Below are 16,692 nucleotides of genomic sequence, written 5' to 3' on the forward strand. Positions count from 1 at the left end.
TAATTCCGGTGCTCCCATGGAAATGAATGGAATGGTGCTCATTTTCAACTACCCGCTCTGTCCATTTCAGGGGGACTCCACAGGGTACGGGCCCCCCGTTCTCATTATTGATGGGGGTTCCAGCCGTAGGACCCCCACCAATCTGATAGTTATATATAGGGGATAACTTGTTATAAACAAAATACCTTTTCAAGGGATTAAATGGGTTGTCCCACCATATCAAGTTCCCCAGGACAGCAGCAGTGAGCATGCTTGACTGTCGCTTCGTTCAAATACCTCGAGCCCTCTGATCAGTGGAGATCCCTGTGGTGGGATTCCAGCAATCAAACATTCATCGTCCCTTATGGAATGGCGATAAGGTGTCATGGGAGGACAACCCTTCTGTGAACTTTCTAATAAATCATTTTACTAGTAAAATTCCCCTTAGAGATATTGTTATTAGCTAACACAAATACTACATCTCTACTACTCTAAAGTGCTGAGTGTCTTTCATTATGTTTAATGAGTACAAGTGCAGTGTGCATGTTGAGTTTGGCAACATCGGCAAATAACTTTTTTGGGGGGGAATAAAACTAGTTACTGCATTGTCAGGAAGATGTAAAGTAGCCTTCATATTTCTAGTCGTAGATCGTTTATTACAAATATTATATATAATTGCTGTATAAACAGGGTCTGTGGAAGAACAATTAATTAAAGTACTTCATAAAATATTTAAATAACTTGTATAAATTATTAAAAACAATTATACATTGCTCTAGGAAGGGAAGGTTTGGAAGTAGTACAAGAAATATTTGTAAGAAAACAAATTTCACCTGCGTCACCAGTAGATTACAGCTCTTTGCCACCATTTTTATCTACTAAGTGAAGGAAATATTCAGCACTGTCTTACTGAAGAAAACAAGGCATCAGTCAGATTATATACTGATAAAATCTACTGAAGAAGCAATCGTCCTTGAAACCTTGTATAAAAGACAATGGTTTCTTGTGAACTTTTGATGGGAATGCAGTAAGCATTGGACTAGGAATGTTTGTCTTCTGTTTTTATTTCTGATTTTTGTTGTTTGTTTTTGCCTTTTTATTATAACAGGATTTAGTTGAAATATTAATCTCCAAATATTTAGAGGGGCAAACATGTAATATACTGTACGGCTAACAGTTAAGAGTTGTCTCACTTTGACAATCCCTTTTTCGTTACTCTATAGACCTGCTGTTTGCTGGTATATTTACATGTTACCCCTTTTTATGACTTAATTTTCTAACTGTATGTTTAATTGACTGTAAACAAGTTTTAAAAGTGATAAGTGAGTTATTAAAGGGTTTGTGCAGGCTGTATATATTGATGACCTATCCTCAGCATAGATCATCAATATCAGATTGGTGGGGGTCCGACACACCCCTGCCAATCAGCTGTTTGTGAGCACTGCTTCCTATTCATTACAATGCACAGCGGCGGCATAGTGTAATTACAAGTACTTGCTCCACTCAAGTGGATGGAGCAAGTATTTTAATTACACTGCTTCCGAGATGATGGGCAGTTACATGAAGAGAAAGCAGCGATCGCATGGAGCATAATCTCCTCTTCAAAGAGCTGATCGGGGGGGGGGTGCCGAGTGTCGGACCCCCGCTGATCAGAAATTGATGACCTATCCTGAGGGTAGGTCATCAATATATACAGCCTGTACAACCCCTTTAAACATAATTATAACTGTTTAGGATTTTATTGGGCCATTATGATGTAGATTGTTCTATACTTTGCTTTAGGTGAACCCATGTAAAAGCTTTACCTAGCAATGACCACGTAGGGTAGGGCCACATAGAGCGGCACTGATGCAGTTTTTACCGTAACTAACTAAGTTTGACTAATAAAAAGCTTATTAGGTGGATCACAGTTTACAGACAAGTACCCCATCCAGGATCTAGTTAACAATGCTGATGTTGAAGTAGCATATGTAGCGCAAGTTTGCCAAATTTATCACAGTATGTGCCTGTTTATAAATTTGGTTTATTTTACGCCAACACAGTTACATTTAAAGAGATTCCCCAGGCTTTTAAATCTGTTTGACTTCTAACCTGTGGATACAAGATCGTTTCTACGGTACTTACCCCTCCATCGCGCCACCAGTACCGCCATATCCGCTGCACTCACGTGACCTCCTGGACTGGCTGTGGGCTCTTCTGTTGAGGTCCTAACCAGATGTGCTCCTGAGTTTTCCTGTTCAGCCGCATAATGTAATGGGCACGTGAGTACAGCAGAGATGGCAGAATTAGCATCTAGATGGATGGGGTAAGTACTGCTGAAATGATCTTGCTTCTACAGGTTAGAAGACAGAGGGAATTTAGTAACAGCCAGGAGAACCCCTTGAAGACTGTTGTATGAGACTTTACACAACATATACATTTTTTTCTTTTTTTTTTTCCGTTTCGCACATTATACCACATGTAATAAATTTAGGTTAAGTTTGCTTAGAGATATTTGCTTTTTTTTCCTTCACTAGTGTTGGACTCGACAGGAGATGTTGCCCTCTATGCTGGCTTGGTCGTTGCCATTTTCATCTTCATTGTTATCCTCATGGCTGTCGGGATAGTTGTGTACAGGCGCAACTGCCGGGATTTTGATACTGGCATCACTGATTCGTCAGCTGCGCTTACAGGAGGCTTTCATCCTGTGAACTTCAAGACTTCTAGGCACGGTATGGCTGATAAGCTTGACCCCATTACTTATCCACTACTGTGAATGCTCATTAACTGTCATATTCTGAGGTGCTGGCAGATGGTCCTAATAACAAAGCAGATGACGCCTAGAACTGCAATACTCTATTCAGGGAATTGTAATTACTGACTGTATGTTTTTGTAATTACTGTCTGAACCTCTCTGAGACAGATAATATATATGTGGTATTATTCCTTTATACTGTACATTGAGATTTAGGATGAATTCTATGCAATATACACATTTTTATGGTAAACAATGAACTTTTTAGTGTTAGGCTACTTTCGCACTCGCGTTTTGTGCGGAACCGTCATGGACGGATCCGTTCAGATAATACAACCGTCCGTATCTGTTCAGAAAGGATCCGTTTGTATTATCTGTAACATAGCCAAGACGGATCCGTCTTGAACACCACTGAAAGTCAATGGAGGATGGATCCGTTTTCTATTGTGCCAGATTGTGTCATAGAAAACGGATCCGTCCCCATTGACTTACATTATGTGTCAGTGCAGATCCATTTGGCTCAGTTTCGTCAGACGGACACCAGCGTTTTGGTGTCCGCCTCCAAAGCGGAATGGAGGCAAACTGATGCATTCTGAGCGGATCCTTTTCTATTCAGAATGCATTAGGGCAAAACTGATCCGTTTTTGGACCGCTTGTGAGAGCCCTGAACGGATCTCACAAACGGAAAGCCAAAACACCAGTGTGAAAGAAGCGTTAATTTCTTAGCACGTGTCCTGATGTCAGAGATTTATATTTGTAATTTCTTGCAGAGTTTAAAGGGGTTGTCCAATTTCAGATATTGATGACTTATCCTCAGGATAGGTTATCCATATCAGATCTTTAGGGGTTCAACTCCCGGCCCCCGATCAGCTGTTTGAAGAGACCACAGCTCTCATACGAGTGCTGCATTCTCTTCAGAATGCTTGCCGTCGACATCGCAGAGCTCCTCCGTCCTATTCACTTGAACATGATACAGTGTAACTACAACCTCTCCTTCCCATTCAAGTGAACGGGACAGAAGAGCTGTAATTTCACTGCTCCACTGCTGCAGTGTCGATGGGGAGCAGGTAAACAATTAAGAGAATGCAGCACTTGTAAAAGCTCCATGGACTTATCAAACAGCGGAACAGCGGGGGGTGCCAGGATACAGAATAGATCGATAGCCAGTCTTTAAGTAAGCATGAACTATACTGACCCCTACTGAGGCTGATAGTATCTCAGTATTAGTTCATTTTCAGCAAGAGTTTACTTGGTCTTAAACCTTCAGATTTTTATTTTCAAAAGTTTTCTTTGGGTACCCTATAGTATTGTATAGCTCTCCAGTGCCATGTCTAGACTTCATGGATACAACATGCTTGTCTTTGGCCATTAGGTCACAGTTCAACATGTCTGTTTTAGTAAGCACTTACATTCCCCATGTATTAACACTTTGGTATCATCTATTCTTAAGACTGTGTTGTGCTGTCCTGCTATTATTGTATTATTTTATGAATGCATTGTCAGTAGACTGCATTAAAGGTCCAATTGGGTGTTTCCTGTTGGGGGTGTGTGCCATGTGCAGACTGTGCAGGAACACATCCCCAAACTTGTAACACCCAGTTGGACCTTTATTGCAGAATCTTCGCAATTAATTCATAAACTTCTAGACGGATGAATGGCAAAACATAGCAGTATAAGAGTGGATGCTGCAGAATTATTACATGGGAAATGCAAGAATTTACTGGAACGGATACATCAGAATAGGTGACAGGCCCTCTTTTAAAGGGGTTGTCTGGGTTCAGCTCTGAACCCGGACATACCTCCATTTTCACCCAGGCAGCCCCCTGACTTGAGCATCAGAGCAGTTCATGCTCCGATGCTCTCCTTTGCCCTGTGCTAAATCGTGTAGAGCAAAGGCATTTCCTGGAGTTCCAGTGACGAATCGGGCTCTCCATGGGGCTGCCAGGAAGCCTGGTGACGTCATTGGGACTGATGGGTGGGCTTTAGCGCTGCCCTAGCCAGTAAAACGGCTAGGGCAGCGCAAAAGCACACCCATCAGAGCCGATGACGTCACCGAACAAAAGAGCCCGTATTGTAAACAAAAGAGCCCGTGCCCTGCACGATCTAGCGCAGGGCAAGCGAGCGCATTGGAGCATGAGATGCTCCAATGCTAACATCAGGGGGGCTTCCTGGGTGAAAATATGGGTATGTCCGGGTTCAGCTCTGAACCCGGACAACCCCTTTAAGGTCTAATACAACACTTATGTACAACTTTGGAACCATAATTGTTATAATGAAGGATAAATCATCTCTCCCATGTTTATCTGAACAATCATTGTTACTCTTAAAACTAACATTCCTAATTTACATAAGCAAACATTGAAGACAACAGCAGATGAAATATATTCACTCTGAGAATTGTCAAAATTCTGACCTCATAATCTCTTTCATTGCAGACAACTCCCATTTATTACACCCATCAATGCAGCCAGATTTAACCGCCAATGCTGGTATATATCGAGGGCATATGTACGCCTTACAAGACTCTGCGGATAAAATTCCTATGACCAACTCTCCATTGTTAGATCCACTACCAAATCTAAAGATTAAAGTCTTCAATTCTTCTCCAGTGGGGTCATCTCCTGGGATACATGATGACCTACTTGGTCCTAAACCCATAGGGACATACCCATCAGATACCAACATCATCAATGCAAGGAATAAAACTATAAGTAGTCAGCATCTCCTGACATTGCCACGTGACTCTAGTAACAGCGTGACGGGGACATTTGGGAGCCTTGGAGGTAGACTGACTTTCCCAAACACAGGTAAGTTGATATTTTCAGCCATGCTTAAAATGCTTATTGCCACGTGTGCCAATTTTACCCTATACCACAAGTACACTGACCTTGATACACCTTGGTTATATGGTGCATTTAATGCTTGTTAAAAGGGTTTTCCAGGACTTAGATACTGATGACCTATCCTCAGGAGAAGTCATCAGTAACAAATCTGTGGGGGTCCGACAATCGGTACCCCCACACACCAGCTATTTCAGGCAGCTACTGGCACAAGAAACTATACAGTGGATGAAGCCAGAAGCACAGGGTTCGGTCCAGTAGTGACAGTATCGGGGTACTACAGCAGGTGAATGGGAGCTAAGCTGTAGTATGCCAGCATCAGAAACAACACAGTGGATAGAGCTTTCCATCTACTGTAGAGATGCTTGCAGCCAAACCAAATGGCTGATTAGGGGTGGTGACAGCTGTAGGACCACCACCAATCTGATATTGATGACCTGTCCTGAGACTAGGCCTCGGAAAACATCAGTGAATGATGAACATGTGCTGTGTCCATATTCTCCATGGATCGTGGGTCAGTGGAAAGACAGCTTGAAGCATGTAATAATTTGGTCCATACTGGGGACTTAACATGCACATTAAAGTCTGTGAGTTTATGAAAACCACATGCAGTGGTTTACATCACTGGTAGGACATTCTCTGGAAATCCCTTAGCAGTGCATGCGGACAACCGATGACCAAAAACAGACCCTTCACCAACTTCTTCACTGATGAAACACCAACCTTTTTTACAGACGTAAAACGGGCACATAGATGTGAATAAAGCCTAAGGTGTTGACTTGTCTGAAAACCCAGGAGGTCGCAGAATTTGTGAAAAATTACATTTATAGTCAGAGTCCTTATTTCGTATGCATATCATGCAGAGCACCTGTTTAAAATAAATTGTTTTCTAACCGGCACCTGTCAAGTTAATTTAAGTCATATCTGAGAATTTTTTTTCTTTGTTGTTTACGTATGCGCCATTTATGTCATTGAAAGCTGTGGAAATGTCAGCACATTGGCATTGGTATAACATGTACTTCAACATAATTGGCATTGAAAAGAGCTTGTGCTGAATAAAATGTGCAATTACCGCTCCTAATACCAGCGCGTTCGCAACCCGTAGTGTTGTAGCAAAATGACGATGTGTATTTTTAGTCGGGGGCTATTTACTGTATAGGAGCAATGGATGTGGTACTGTCCTTCTCATCTGGTTTTATGACTCCACCAAAGCTTTGCAGCGCTAATTCAATGCGGTATAAGTGAAATGGACATGGTCTGGGACTTGATTGGCACGTGGTGGCTTCAGCATGACCATGCAACGTCCAGATGGATGTTAATGTGTTTATAATGGAGGGCCTTTATGTGATCTCATTTACTTGCTCCTCACGGCTCTTTTTGTATAAATGTTTGACAGGGGTGAGTTTGCTGATACCTCATGGAGCTATTCCGCAGGGAAAATACTATGAAATGTATTTGATGATTAATAAGAGAGAAAACACAGTGTAAGTATGTTGGACTTTATTTCTTTTTTATATATTTTAAATACAATTCTCCCCTTATAAATCAATGGAAATAATATCCTACTCATCACTGACACAAATCTCTATTGACTTCTATGAGGGTCGTTTCTGGCTTTACATAAAATTGCATGTAAGTGTGTTCAGTTCATTCATATGACAGCTCCTTGTGCTGCCATTGCTCAATAATTGTGGTCTTTAAAGAGGACCTGTCCCCTCCCCTGACATGTCTGTTTTAGAAGCTTCTTGCATTCTCCATACAATATATTAATATCCATTCTTAGGACTGTATGTATGTGGTGCCATTCCTTTTATTATATGAATGGATTGCTAGCAGTTTGAAATGAAGGTCCACATGGGTGTTATTAGTTGATAAGGGGGTGCCCCTGCACCGTCAGACACTGGCACCATGCCCTCATCTGGTAACACCCATCTGGATCTTCATTGCAAAATGCTAGTAATTCATTCATATCTTCTAGGAGGAATAATAAAGGAACAGCACAAGATAAAGTCAAAAGAATAGATGATACAAGGGAGATGCAAACAGTGGCTTAACCAGGCATATTTATACATTTTAATAGTCCACAGCTGTTCCTGACAAATGTCCCATACACATGCAGCTTGGTTGAGCCAATTTCTGTGGGGAAAGGGGAACAAGCCACTACCTCTGTTGGTGACTTATCTCCCCCTAGAACAAAAGAAAAAGGTAATGATATTTTAAAGGGTATCTGTCAGCAGATTTGTAGGACCAACGGGGGTGTTGCCATTACACCTAGAGGCTCCATTTTCTCTGAAACTGCGGCACCCTCTCCACTATGATTGACAGGTCAGATGTTATGACTTTTACACTACCTGGCCCTATCAATAATAGTACAAAGAGAGTAGAGCCTCTAGGTGTAATGGCAACGCCCACGTTGCTCCTAGAGGATCATTTGCATGTATTAAAACATCACTTTTCTCCGCAATGCGGACACATATGAACAGGGGACCAACACAAATGCCCTCAGCTGCCAAACGCACATGTAACAGGTCAGCCAGTTTCATAGGTGCATATCTGCGGACAGATGCCCTTTAATACTAATGCATAGTCTGTGACGCATCTAATTACATCCATTGTTTGTGTAACCACTCCAATATGGCTGCCTGTGCAATCGGTTAAATGGTAATTTATTGCTTGAATTTAGCATATGCACATCATGGAGGGGACCCCCTCTTTAAGATGCCACCTGTAATGCCCAAACATGGGCTTTTGCTCTGGCCATCTGGTCATTCATGTCAAGGACCACCTGTAATACTACTTTTCCCCTGTAGCGGTCACTGCAGCAGAGATATGCAGTTTTGTCAAAAAGAACCAACCCCATTAAGTTGCCAATGATGCATGCTCTCGTCTGTGTTTCCAGCTACAGTTATTTCCAGAGTGAGATAATTATTCTGCTGAGCGTGACCATAAAAGTCTGATTACTGTGGTTACTCTCCTTCATTTGTAGTTTACCTTCAGAAGGGACACAGACCATTTTAAGCCCTATCGTGACTTGTGGACCCACTGGACTTCTGTTGTGTAGACCCGTCATTCTGACCATCCCTCACTGTGCAGAAACGGCCACCTCAGATTGGATTCTGCAGCTGAAGACCCAGTCTCACCAAGGAAACTGGGAGGTAGGAATGTACCAGTAGATGATGTCCCCAGACAGGTGTCCTTTTGCTGAACTAGAGGCACTAGTGCCCGCTGGGCAGTACAGTTTCCACACGCATGGGTCATATTCTTATTCATAGGACGCGTGCACTAGACTTCTGTACCACCCATCATGCACTGTAAGATTGTGGGGGGGGGGGGGGGGGGGGGGGGGGTGGTACTTATCTCAGTAAATACATCTGTAGAATTGTGGCCATAGTATGAAAGTATCATTTCTATAGCACAGACATACAGCATAGAGCTTGGTGGAGCTTACAGGCTAATGCACGTTCTAAGGCCAGTATCAAAGTAGGCCATTTCACCCATCGCCTGCATTATATTGTGTCTCGATTCCGGTGACTTGTATCTGTGTGTCTTGCTCTAAATGGCTGCTCATGAATGTTCCTCGGGGGTTCTATCCCTGTTCAGCAATATTAGAATATATCCGGGTATGTTCGCGCTAAGTGGATACAGTGGCAGAAAAGTGGGTGAGATTTTAACAAATTTCACCTGCACCAATCAAAAAAATCTGCGTGAAACTAAATCCACAGCATGTCCGCTATTTTTGTGCATTTCTGCTGCTGATTTCACCACTTTCAATGTGGCAGAGTGAAATCCACAGCAAAATCCATGCCAAAATCACAGCAGAATTTTTGATGAAATCTGCTCAGAATTTTTTCTGGTCTGTGTGGAGGTACATTAAAAATCTAATATTAAAACATCCCTCCTGATAGGAATAAATTCACCTTCATGTTTCCACTGCACACTGTGGTCTTCATCATAAAGCTAAGATCAAGACGGCAATGTGTGGTGGATTCTTTACTACAAGTTGGATCAAGTTTTTGGACAAGTGGATGCCCTGTGTGAGTTGTCCTAATATGTCGGGTGAGCTGGTTACCATTATATAGTATAGTGATGCGTGGCTGTACTAGCTAACTGGCCTGTCGTGGACCTCGACTCTCTGCTGACCACTGCTGGAGGAAGGTGCCCATACACCTTCAATGGCTGTCGGTCAAACACTCGTTCGGTCAACAGCTCTCTTTCCTGAGTCCCCCAAACACATACAACACGTGTATGTGTTTTCAATGGTGAGAGAGGAGAAAGCCGCTGCCAGACGACTCTAGCAGAGACTTATCTCCTCAGAGAACAAAAGGGACCAAGTGGGAAAATTTAAGGAACCCCATCCTTCACTCCCATGACATCTGTTGGAGGAAAGTTGGGAGCTTCCCATACATTTTAGATTGTTGGCTGGTCAGGTTCAGCCAATAATAGTCTGATGCGTATGGAGGCCATTAAACCTGTGGTTCTCCAGCTGTTACAAGACTACAACTTCCAACGTGACCTTACAGCTGGGAATTGTGATTTTGCAACAAGCGCTAAGGATTGGAGACCCCTGCTATAGACTCAGAGATATGCAGACTTCTTCAATTAATTCTCACCTAATAAAATTTCGGTGATATTACTTCCCCAGCTTTACATGCTGTGAATTTAGTCCATGCTGAATGATGCAGCTGAAACGCTTTATTCAGCTTGTTTTAACCCTTTACCAACAGTGTTTTTAAGCCTGTATGTGAAACTTGCGGTGTGTGAGATAGGAAAATTAGATGGAAACGTGTACTGAGACTTGCACACAAGCGGTCTGTGTTAGTACGATATATCAGTAGTAACAATGTAACAGGTTTGTTTCTGTGTTGTGGCATCACATAGCTCCCTCTAGTGGAAATATATAGAATAGCAATAGAAAGAGATTTTTTTTGTTTGTAACACTTATATGTGTACTAGCTAAACCAAATCAGAAGAGTATGTATATGTACACATAATTAACCTATTATTGCTGTTTCCAGGAGGTTGTGACATTAAATGAAGAGACACTGAACACACCATGTTATTGCCAGCTTGAGAGCCAGTCTTGTCACATCTTACTTGACCAGTTGGGGACATATGCCTTTGTAGGAGAATCTTATTCCAGATCTGCAATAAAGAGGCTCCAGTTGGCTATATTTGCACCACTTCTCTCCACATCTCTTGAATACAATCTCAAGGTCTATTGCTTAGAAGACACCCCAGATGCATTAAAGGTAACTTAAGGTGTTTGGTGTCATTCTTTGATGAATCTGCATATGGACATTTCCTTTGGTTGTAGATTGAAGTTGAGTTGCCTTATTCTAAATCTACCTACCCATTATGATTCCCAGTGATGTCAGAATGCGTTAATACATACTAAATTGTTTGTATGGGTTTTTTCTATGTAGGGAACATTTACCATAGTGCCAGGAAAATTCGCTTTTGTGCCAGTGTTCTTCTAGCCTCCTTTTAGTGGTTTCTTGTCAGAGTTTGTTTTATACTGTATGGAAAAGTGCAGCAGACTGAGATATTCCATACAGAGTCATCAAGTAAAAAATATATAGCACTTATGTGGGTGCCTTTTAACATGGGCGCCTATGGGTGACAGCTGTCGCTCAGGTTGTAGGGTGTAACACTGCTTAGGTTGAGTTCACGCTTCAGTTATTCGGTCAGTTATTTCCATCAGTTATTGTGAGCCAAAACCAGTAGTGCAGCCTACACAGAGATAAGGTATAATTGGAAGATATTCACCTGTTCTGTGTTTTTGACCCGCACCTGGTTTTGGCTCACAATCACTGACCAAATAACTGAAGTGTGATCAGCTGTAACTAGTGGACCACCCGTCAGAAAGTTCAGTTCTCCAAAAGTGCCAACACAGGGCCTATTGAAATCAATGGACTCACTGAAAATGAGTTTTGAAGTAACGTAACGTGGTTCCAAGGTTTTTTACAGTAATAATAAATTCCTGAAATTAGTATATGAAGTCTTGCGAGACTTTGCGAAGAAATAATTTTGATTCATCGGAGCCCATACATTCTAATACTGTATGGAGTAGGATCTCCGTACAGTATTACAAACAAATTTTTAAGCGAATCGACTTTGCATCTACCATCCTAAGTCGATTCGCTCATCTCTAGATACAACCCAAGTACTGCTGTTTTTTAAATAAAGCAGCCATAGTTTTCTAGTCCTGGACAACCACTTTAAAGGGCTCTCTAGCATACCTATCCATGATTCAAATGGTACCTTTGTAATTTTCTTCTGATTTTCACCAGCAGGAAGAACTATGTTTAATCCATATGTAAATGAGGGCTCGCAAGTGCCCAGGGGTAGCATTCGGTGTATAGGAGCCCCAGCTGCTCTGCCTTCTTGTTACATAACTCCTCCCCAGCCTCTTCCTTGGCCCGCCCTGCAAGTCCTTTGCTTCATCCACAGGACTGGCCGATATCCCGCGCGCGCAGTGCACCGCTGGCCCGGGCATGCGCACTGTGATGCTCACCAGCAAACGCCGTGAAACCAGTGACAAGGGGCGGACCAGAAGCAAACAGGAGGACTGGAGGCCAGCGCATGCGTACTACATGTAGCGATGCCGTGCCCACAATGGGCATCACAGTGCGCATGCCCGGACGATCGGTGCACTGCGCGCGCACGGGATATCGGCCGCTCCTGTGGATGAAGCAAGGGACTTGCAGGGCGGGCCAAGGAAGAGGCTGGGGAGGAGTTATGTAACAAGAAGGCAGAGCAGCCTGGGCTCCTACACACCGCACGCGCCCCTGGGCACTTGCGAGCCCTCATTTACATATGAATTAAACATAGTTTTTCCTGCTGGTGAAAGTCAGAAGAAAATTACAAAGATACCATTTGAATCATGGATAGGTAGGCTAGAGAGCCATGTAAGTGGTGTATAACGTCATATTTTGGTGACAGACTCCCTTTAGGTTTGTCATACTGATATTTTAATATTTGATACTGGCTCGCAGTTTCTTTAAATGAGTTGTCTGTTGTCATAGAAAACTCCTGTCTATTGCCCTATGAGTTGCACCCAAGAGCACTGTAGGGGTACAGCCACACGGGATGGCCTTGCAGCAGCAGAGAATGATGTGGCCATGCAAGCAGTGGCAGTATTCAACTGACCTGGAGTTGCTCCAGCATTGGCACACCCAACACACCTATGCATTACATGGTCAGCCATTCATTTCAATAGCCAACATGTTGTGCTACCTGTCTCCTGTAGTGGGAGCTGTAGGATAAATGAATACCCAGATACGACTTCCCTCAGTGATTACAACTGATCGCAAACTGTTACAGAAGATAGACCCATGATGATCAGCTGAATAGCTCACCAGGCTCCTTTAATAAGACAACCACTTTTATATTACACAAAAAAAGATAAGATTAATGATATATTGTCCAGTTAGCTTTAAATTAGGAAATAATCAGACAAGAAAATCTTAAAGATTTATCCAAATTTACAGTAACTTCTGCAGAAAGTGCAAATTGATGGTTTGATGTGGAGTAAGTGAGATAACGAATAGTTGTCGTAATTCAGAGCCAGCTCTGTGGAAATGCTTTTTAATAAAGTAAACCATTTATGTTTTTATAGCAGTTGGATTAAACTTGGGTGACTTGAAAAAATGCATTATTAACTGCATAAATCAGTCGCAGAAATGTTCTGATACTGGGATGTTAATTGGCAGACCTTTTCTAAATGCTCAGCTTAAACACTATTTTCAGTAGTAAAAAGAGCATGACGATTAAAACTGTCAAACGCTTCCTTATTTTACCATTTTAAATACTGAAATGACTGACATTAAGGCAACATATAGATGTCTAACCTTGTAGCTTTTTAGTAATAAATGTTCTCCGCTACCCTCCTTCGTGTTTAAAGGGCAAAAAAGTAATTATTTTTACTACTTTTCAAGTTTTGCATACAAGTGAGTGAATTTCTTCCTAATGACCTAATTATCTTGACAGATAATTTAAGCAAACAAACTAACGAAGAGATTACTTGAATAAATAAGTGAAAGCCGCCTCGCGGTTTCAAGCTCCTGTTCTTTAAATATTCTAGGACGTCTCTGTAGAGCTCGCCACTTCTAAGGGTTTCTAATTAAGATCATGATTAATGATATTCTGTAATTCCTGTTTTAGGAAATATATGTGTTTTTTATTTTATTTTTTTAAATGATCTTTCAAATGAATATTTGTTGAGAAAGTTATATTTAATTATTCTGATTGTCCTTTATTTTCATTTGGAGGATTGATTTACCTTGATGACTTAATTAGAAATAACATTTCACTCTTTGCTCTCAAGTCATAGACGCAGAGGGCAGCAAATTAAAATGTTGCCTTGAAGAAGACCTGATAGCTGTCTTGTTTCAGTAAATGCTTGTGTTCACCATGAAATAACAAATCTGGAGCATTTTTTTCAAGAACTTTGCGCTCCTTTCCTCTGCGATTCTGAATAAATTGGCCACTAGGTGTTACCATTAGGGGATATTTCGAGTCGAACACTGTCCAATCTGTGCCAACAGTGTCAGTCTGTGTAGGGGCACACTTCTTTGACAAGTGAAAATGCCCAGTTGTCAATGATTTCATAATTGTTTTAGGAGAATTAAAGAAGGAATGACACAACACAATTGTAAAAAAAAAAGTTTGCCCTTATTTGATATTTCATGAGACGTACTAGTGTGCACTAAAACATACACAGTGGGGGAGCTGGTAGGCCTTCTTTAAAGGTGGAGAATCCCTTTTATATATGTTTCAGTTCAAAACCTAAATCTAAGCATAACCTTTCTGTGCCCTGTAATAATGCTGTCCCCATATTTAGATATTGTAGAGAGTGTACCACTCAATCTTCTAAAGTGATGGGGTAAGAAACTACTCGTTTACTTAAATAGGCAGAGCTTCAGCACCAGGCACAACCGCACCGTAATGTAGACTGCTGCCCATTAGTTCTGCTAATTGGTGGGATTCAGATATTCTGTGACCATACATTGATGATCTGTTCTAAAGGGGGCCATCAAATGAAATCCTCTAGAAGTCCTCTTTGGTTGACTCTGCCATTCATCTGCCCAGCACTATTCCCAATTTTATAACCACCAAAGGAAAGAACACAACATGTAAATTTTTTTTATTGAGCATATTAGAGGGGTTTCCCCATCTTAAACATTAATATCATATACAGGCTAGGTGCTAGGTTTTTTTCAAAACTCTCATAGAAATGACTGAAGAGAGCAGCATACATGAGACTTGTCCATTGACAGCAAGTTGGGGGACACCATTCTAAAGTTAGATGCAGGTCTCTGATGTGGGACCACATCTATCAGACATATATGTCTAAGGCTGACCATACAAATAAAATAGCTGTTGGCCAAGGACCTCATACACATGCCTTCTGGACTTCAATGAATAAGCTTGTGCTCTCAGAGAGAAAAGGGGTAAGATGCTGGTGCCAGACACCTCTTGTAGCGCTTTACCTGAGAACAAAATAATCGGCCATTTGAAATTCAACTTGCCCAGTCTTTATCACCCTTGACATCTGCGGGAGAGAGGCCCCAAACACGTTAGGTGGTCAGCTGATGTACATCCAGAGAGCGGCCTCCTTACACATTAGGTGGTTGGATCATATACATCCAATGTGTATTGCCAGCTTAAGATAGGAAAACCCCTTAAAGTACACTGAAAATAATGGAGATCTTCCAGATCACAGGGTAATATCAGAGAATGGTGTCATTCGATGCATGTTTTATTCTCAGCCATCAGGCAACAAATAAGTTAGACACTTTTTTCTAAATTATGTGAGGCCATTTCTCACCAACGGATTCAAGTCTCCTGTATCAATTTTGTTTCTGCACACAGAAAAATACATAAAAAATTAGGAATCAAAAGATAACAAAACCAAGGGGTGTGAGCAACACAGCATAAAATGTTGTAGAGGGGTGCCAGTGGCTGTAGAAGCGATTTCAACCTCCCAAAAAAAAATTATAATAATCTTTTAATCAAAAGAGAATATATAAAAGTTGGTTGGTTTCTACCATCATACATCAATTTTTTTTTTCATACCGTTCATAGTGTAATGTACAATATGTCGAATTTATAGTGATATTTAATCTCTTTAACATCTAGGAAGTTCTAGACCTGGAGAAAACCTTAGGAGGATATCTAGTAGAGGAACCAAAGCCACTGATGTTCAAAGACAGTTACCACAACCTGCGTTTATCTATTCATGATATTCCTCACTCACTGTGGAAAAGCAAATTACTAGCAAAATTTCAGGTTAGTGCATGTATATGTTTATGCTGTAGTTGCCCAAAACTGCTACTGCATGGCAGCTCTTGCAGTCTTACAAGATAATTCCCATAAGACCCAATATAAACTAGATTTCTAGAGAAATGCATTCTGTTGACTGCAGCTGCATGCAACTCTCATTTATCATGAATCTACTACACATTTGTTATACTGAATGACTAATAGGTTATTAAATAAAGTGCAGGTAAAAATGCTTTTATCTTATTTTAGGAAATACCTTTTTATCACATCTGGAGTGGAAGTCAGCGGTCGTTGCATTGTACATTCACTTTGGAAAGGTACAGTTTGGCCTCCACGGAGCTAACATGCAAAATTTGTGTGAGGCAGGTGGAAGGAGAAGGACAGATATTCCAGCTGCATACTAATCTGGAAGAGGTGAGAAAATGTTAATGTGGTCACATATTGATATCATTATTTTATGTCTTCGAATCAGCTTGAGGTGCCACCATGCATCGGATACCAAACTACCAAAAAGTGTATCTCCCATCTAATGTTATGGGATCTAATAAAAGAACGATACACTGTAAAAAGTGGGCCAAGAGGATATAATGGATAAGTCGGGAGCACAGCTTGGGTGAGAGGGTTGTCAAATCATGTGCCACATATGCCGGGTGTCAACAAGCCCCACTGTTTTGGTTAGGGTAATTAGAAACCAGGCTTGATCAGCAAAATTAATATTTGCCATGGGTAAAGGAAGACTTAGCTACAACTATGGAATACTTTGCTATGAAGATAAGCAAACAGCTACAGGTGCAGGCTAAAACTAGACCGGAAAGGCAGAACATTGTCATATTTCTCACGTGGTGGCTAACTGTA

The 16,692-nt window shown here is 41.4% G+C and overlaps 1 protein-coding gene across 2 annotated transcripts in view; it reads left to right on the forward strand.

Moving 5' to 3' along the window:
• Positions 1 to 16,692, forward strand: part of UNC5B (unc-5 netrin receptor B) — a 175,167-nt gene that overhangs the window by 147,793 nt on the left and 10,682 nt on the right. For both annotated transcript variants that reach the window (XM_040436606.1, XM_040436607.1), the window contains 7 exons: positions 2,496 to 2,690; positions 5,149 to 5,520; positions 6,950 to 7,037; positions 8,540 to 8,708; positions 10,569 to 10,802; positions 15,694 to 15,843; positions 16,087 to 16,251. In XM_040436606.1, coding sequence (XP_040292540.1) covers positions 2,496 to 2,690; positions 5,149 to 5,520; positions 6,950 to 7,037; positions 8,540 to 8,708; positions 10,569 to 10,802; positions 15,694 to 15,843; positions 16,087 to 16,251 — 1,373 coding nt within the window. The remainder of the gene's footprint in view (positions 1 to 2,495; positions 2,691 to 5,148; positions 5,521 to 6,949; positions 7,038 to 8,539; positions 8,709 to 10,568; positions 10,803 to 15,693; positions 15,844 to 16,086; positions 16,252 to 16,692) is intronic.

The sequence above is a fragment of the Bufo bufo genome, chromosome 6 (genome assembly GCF_905171765.1).
Source record: "Bufo bufo chromosome 6, aBufBuf1.1, whole genome shotgun sequence".
In the NCBI taxonomy this organism is placed as follows: Eukaryota; Metazoa; Chordata; class Amphibia; order Anura; family Bufonidae; genus Bufo; species Bufo bufo.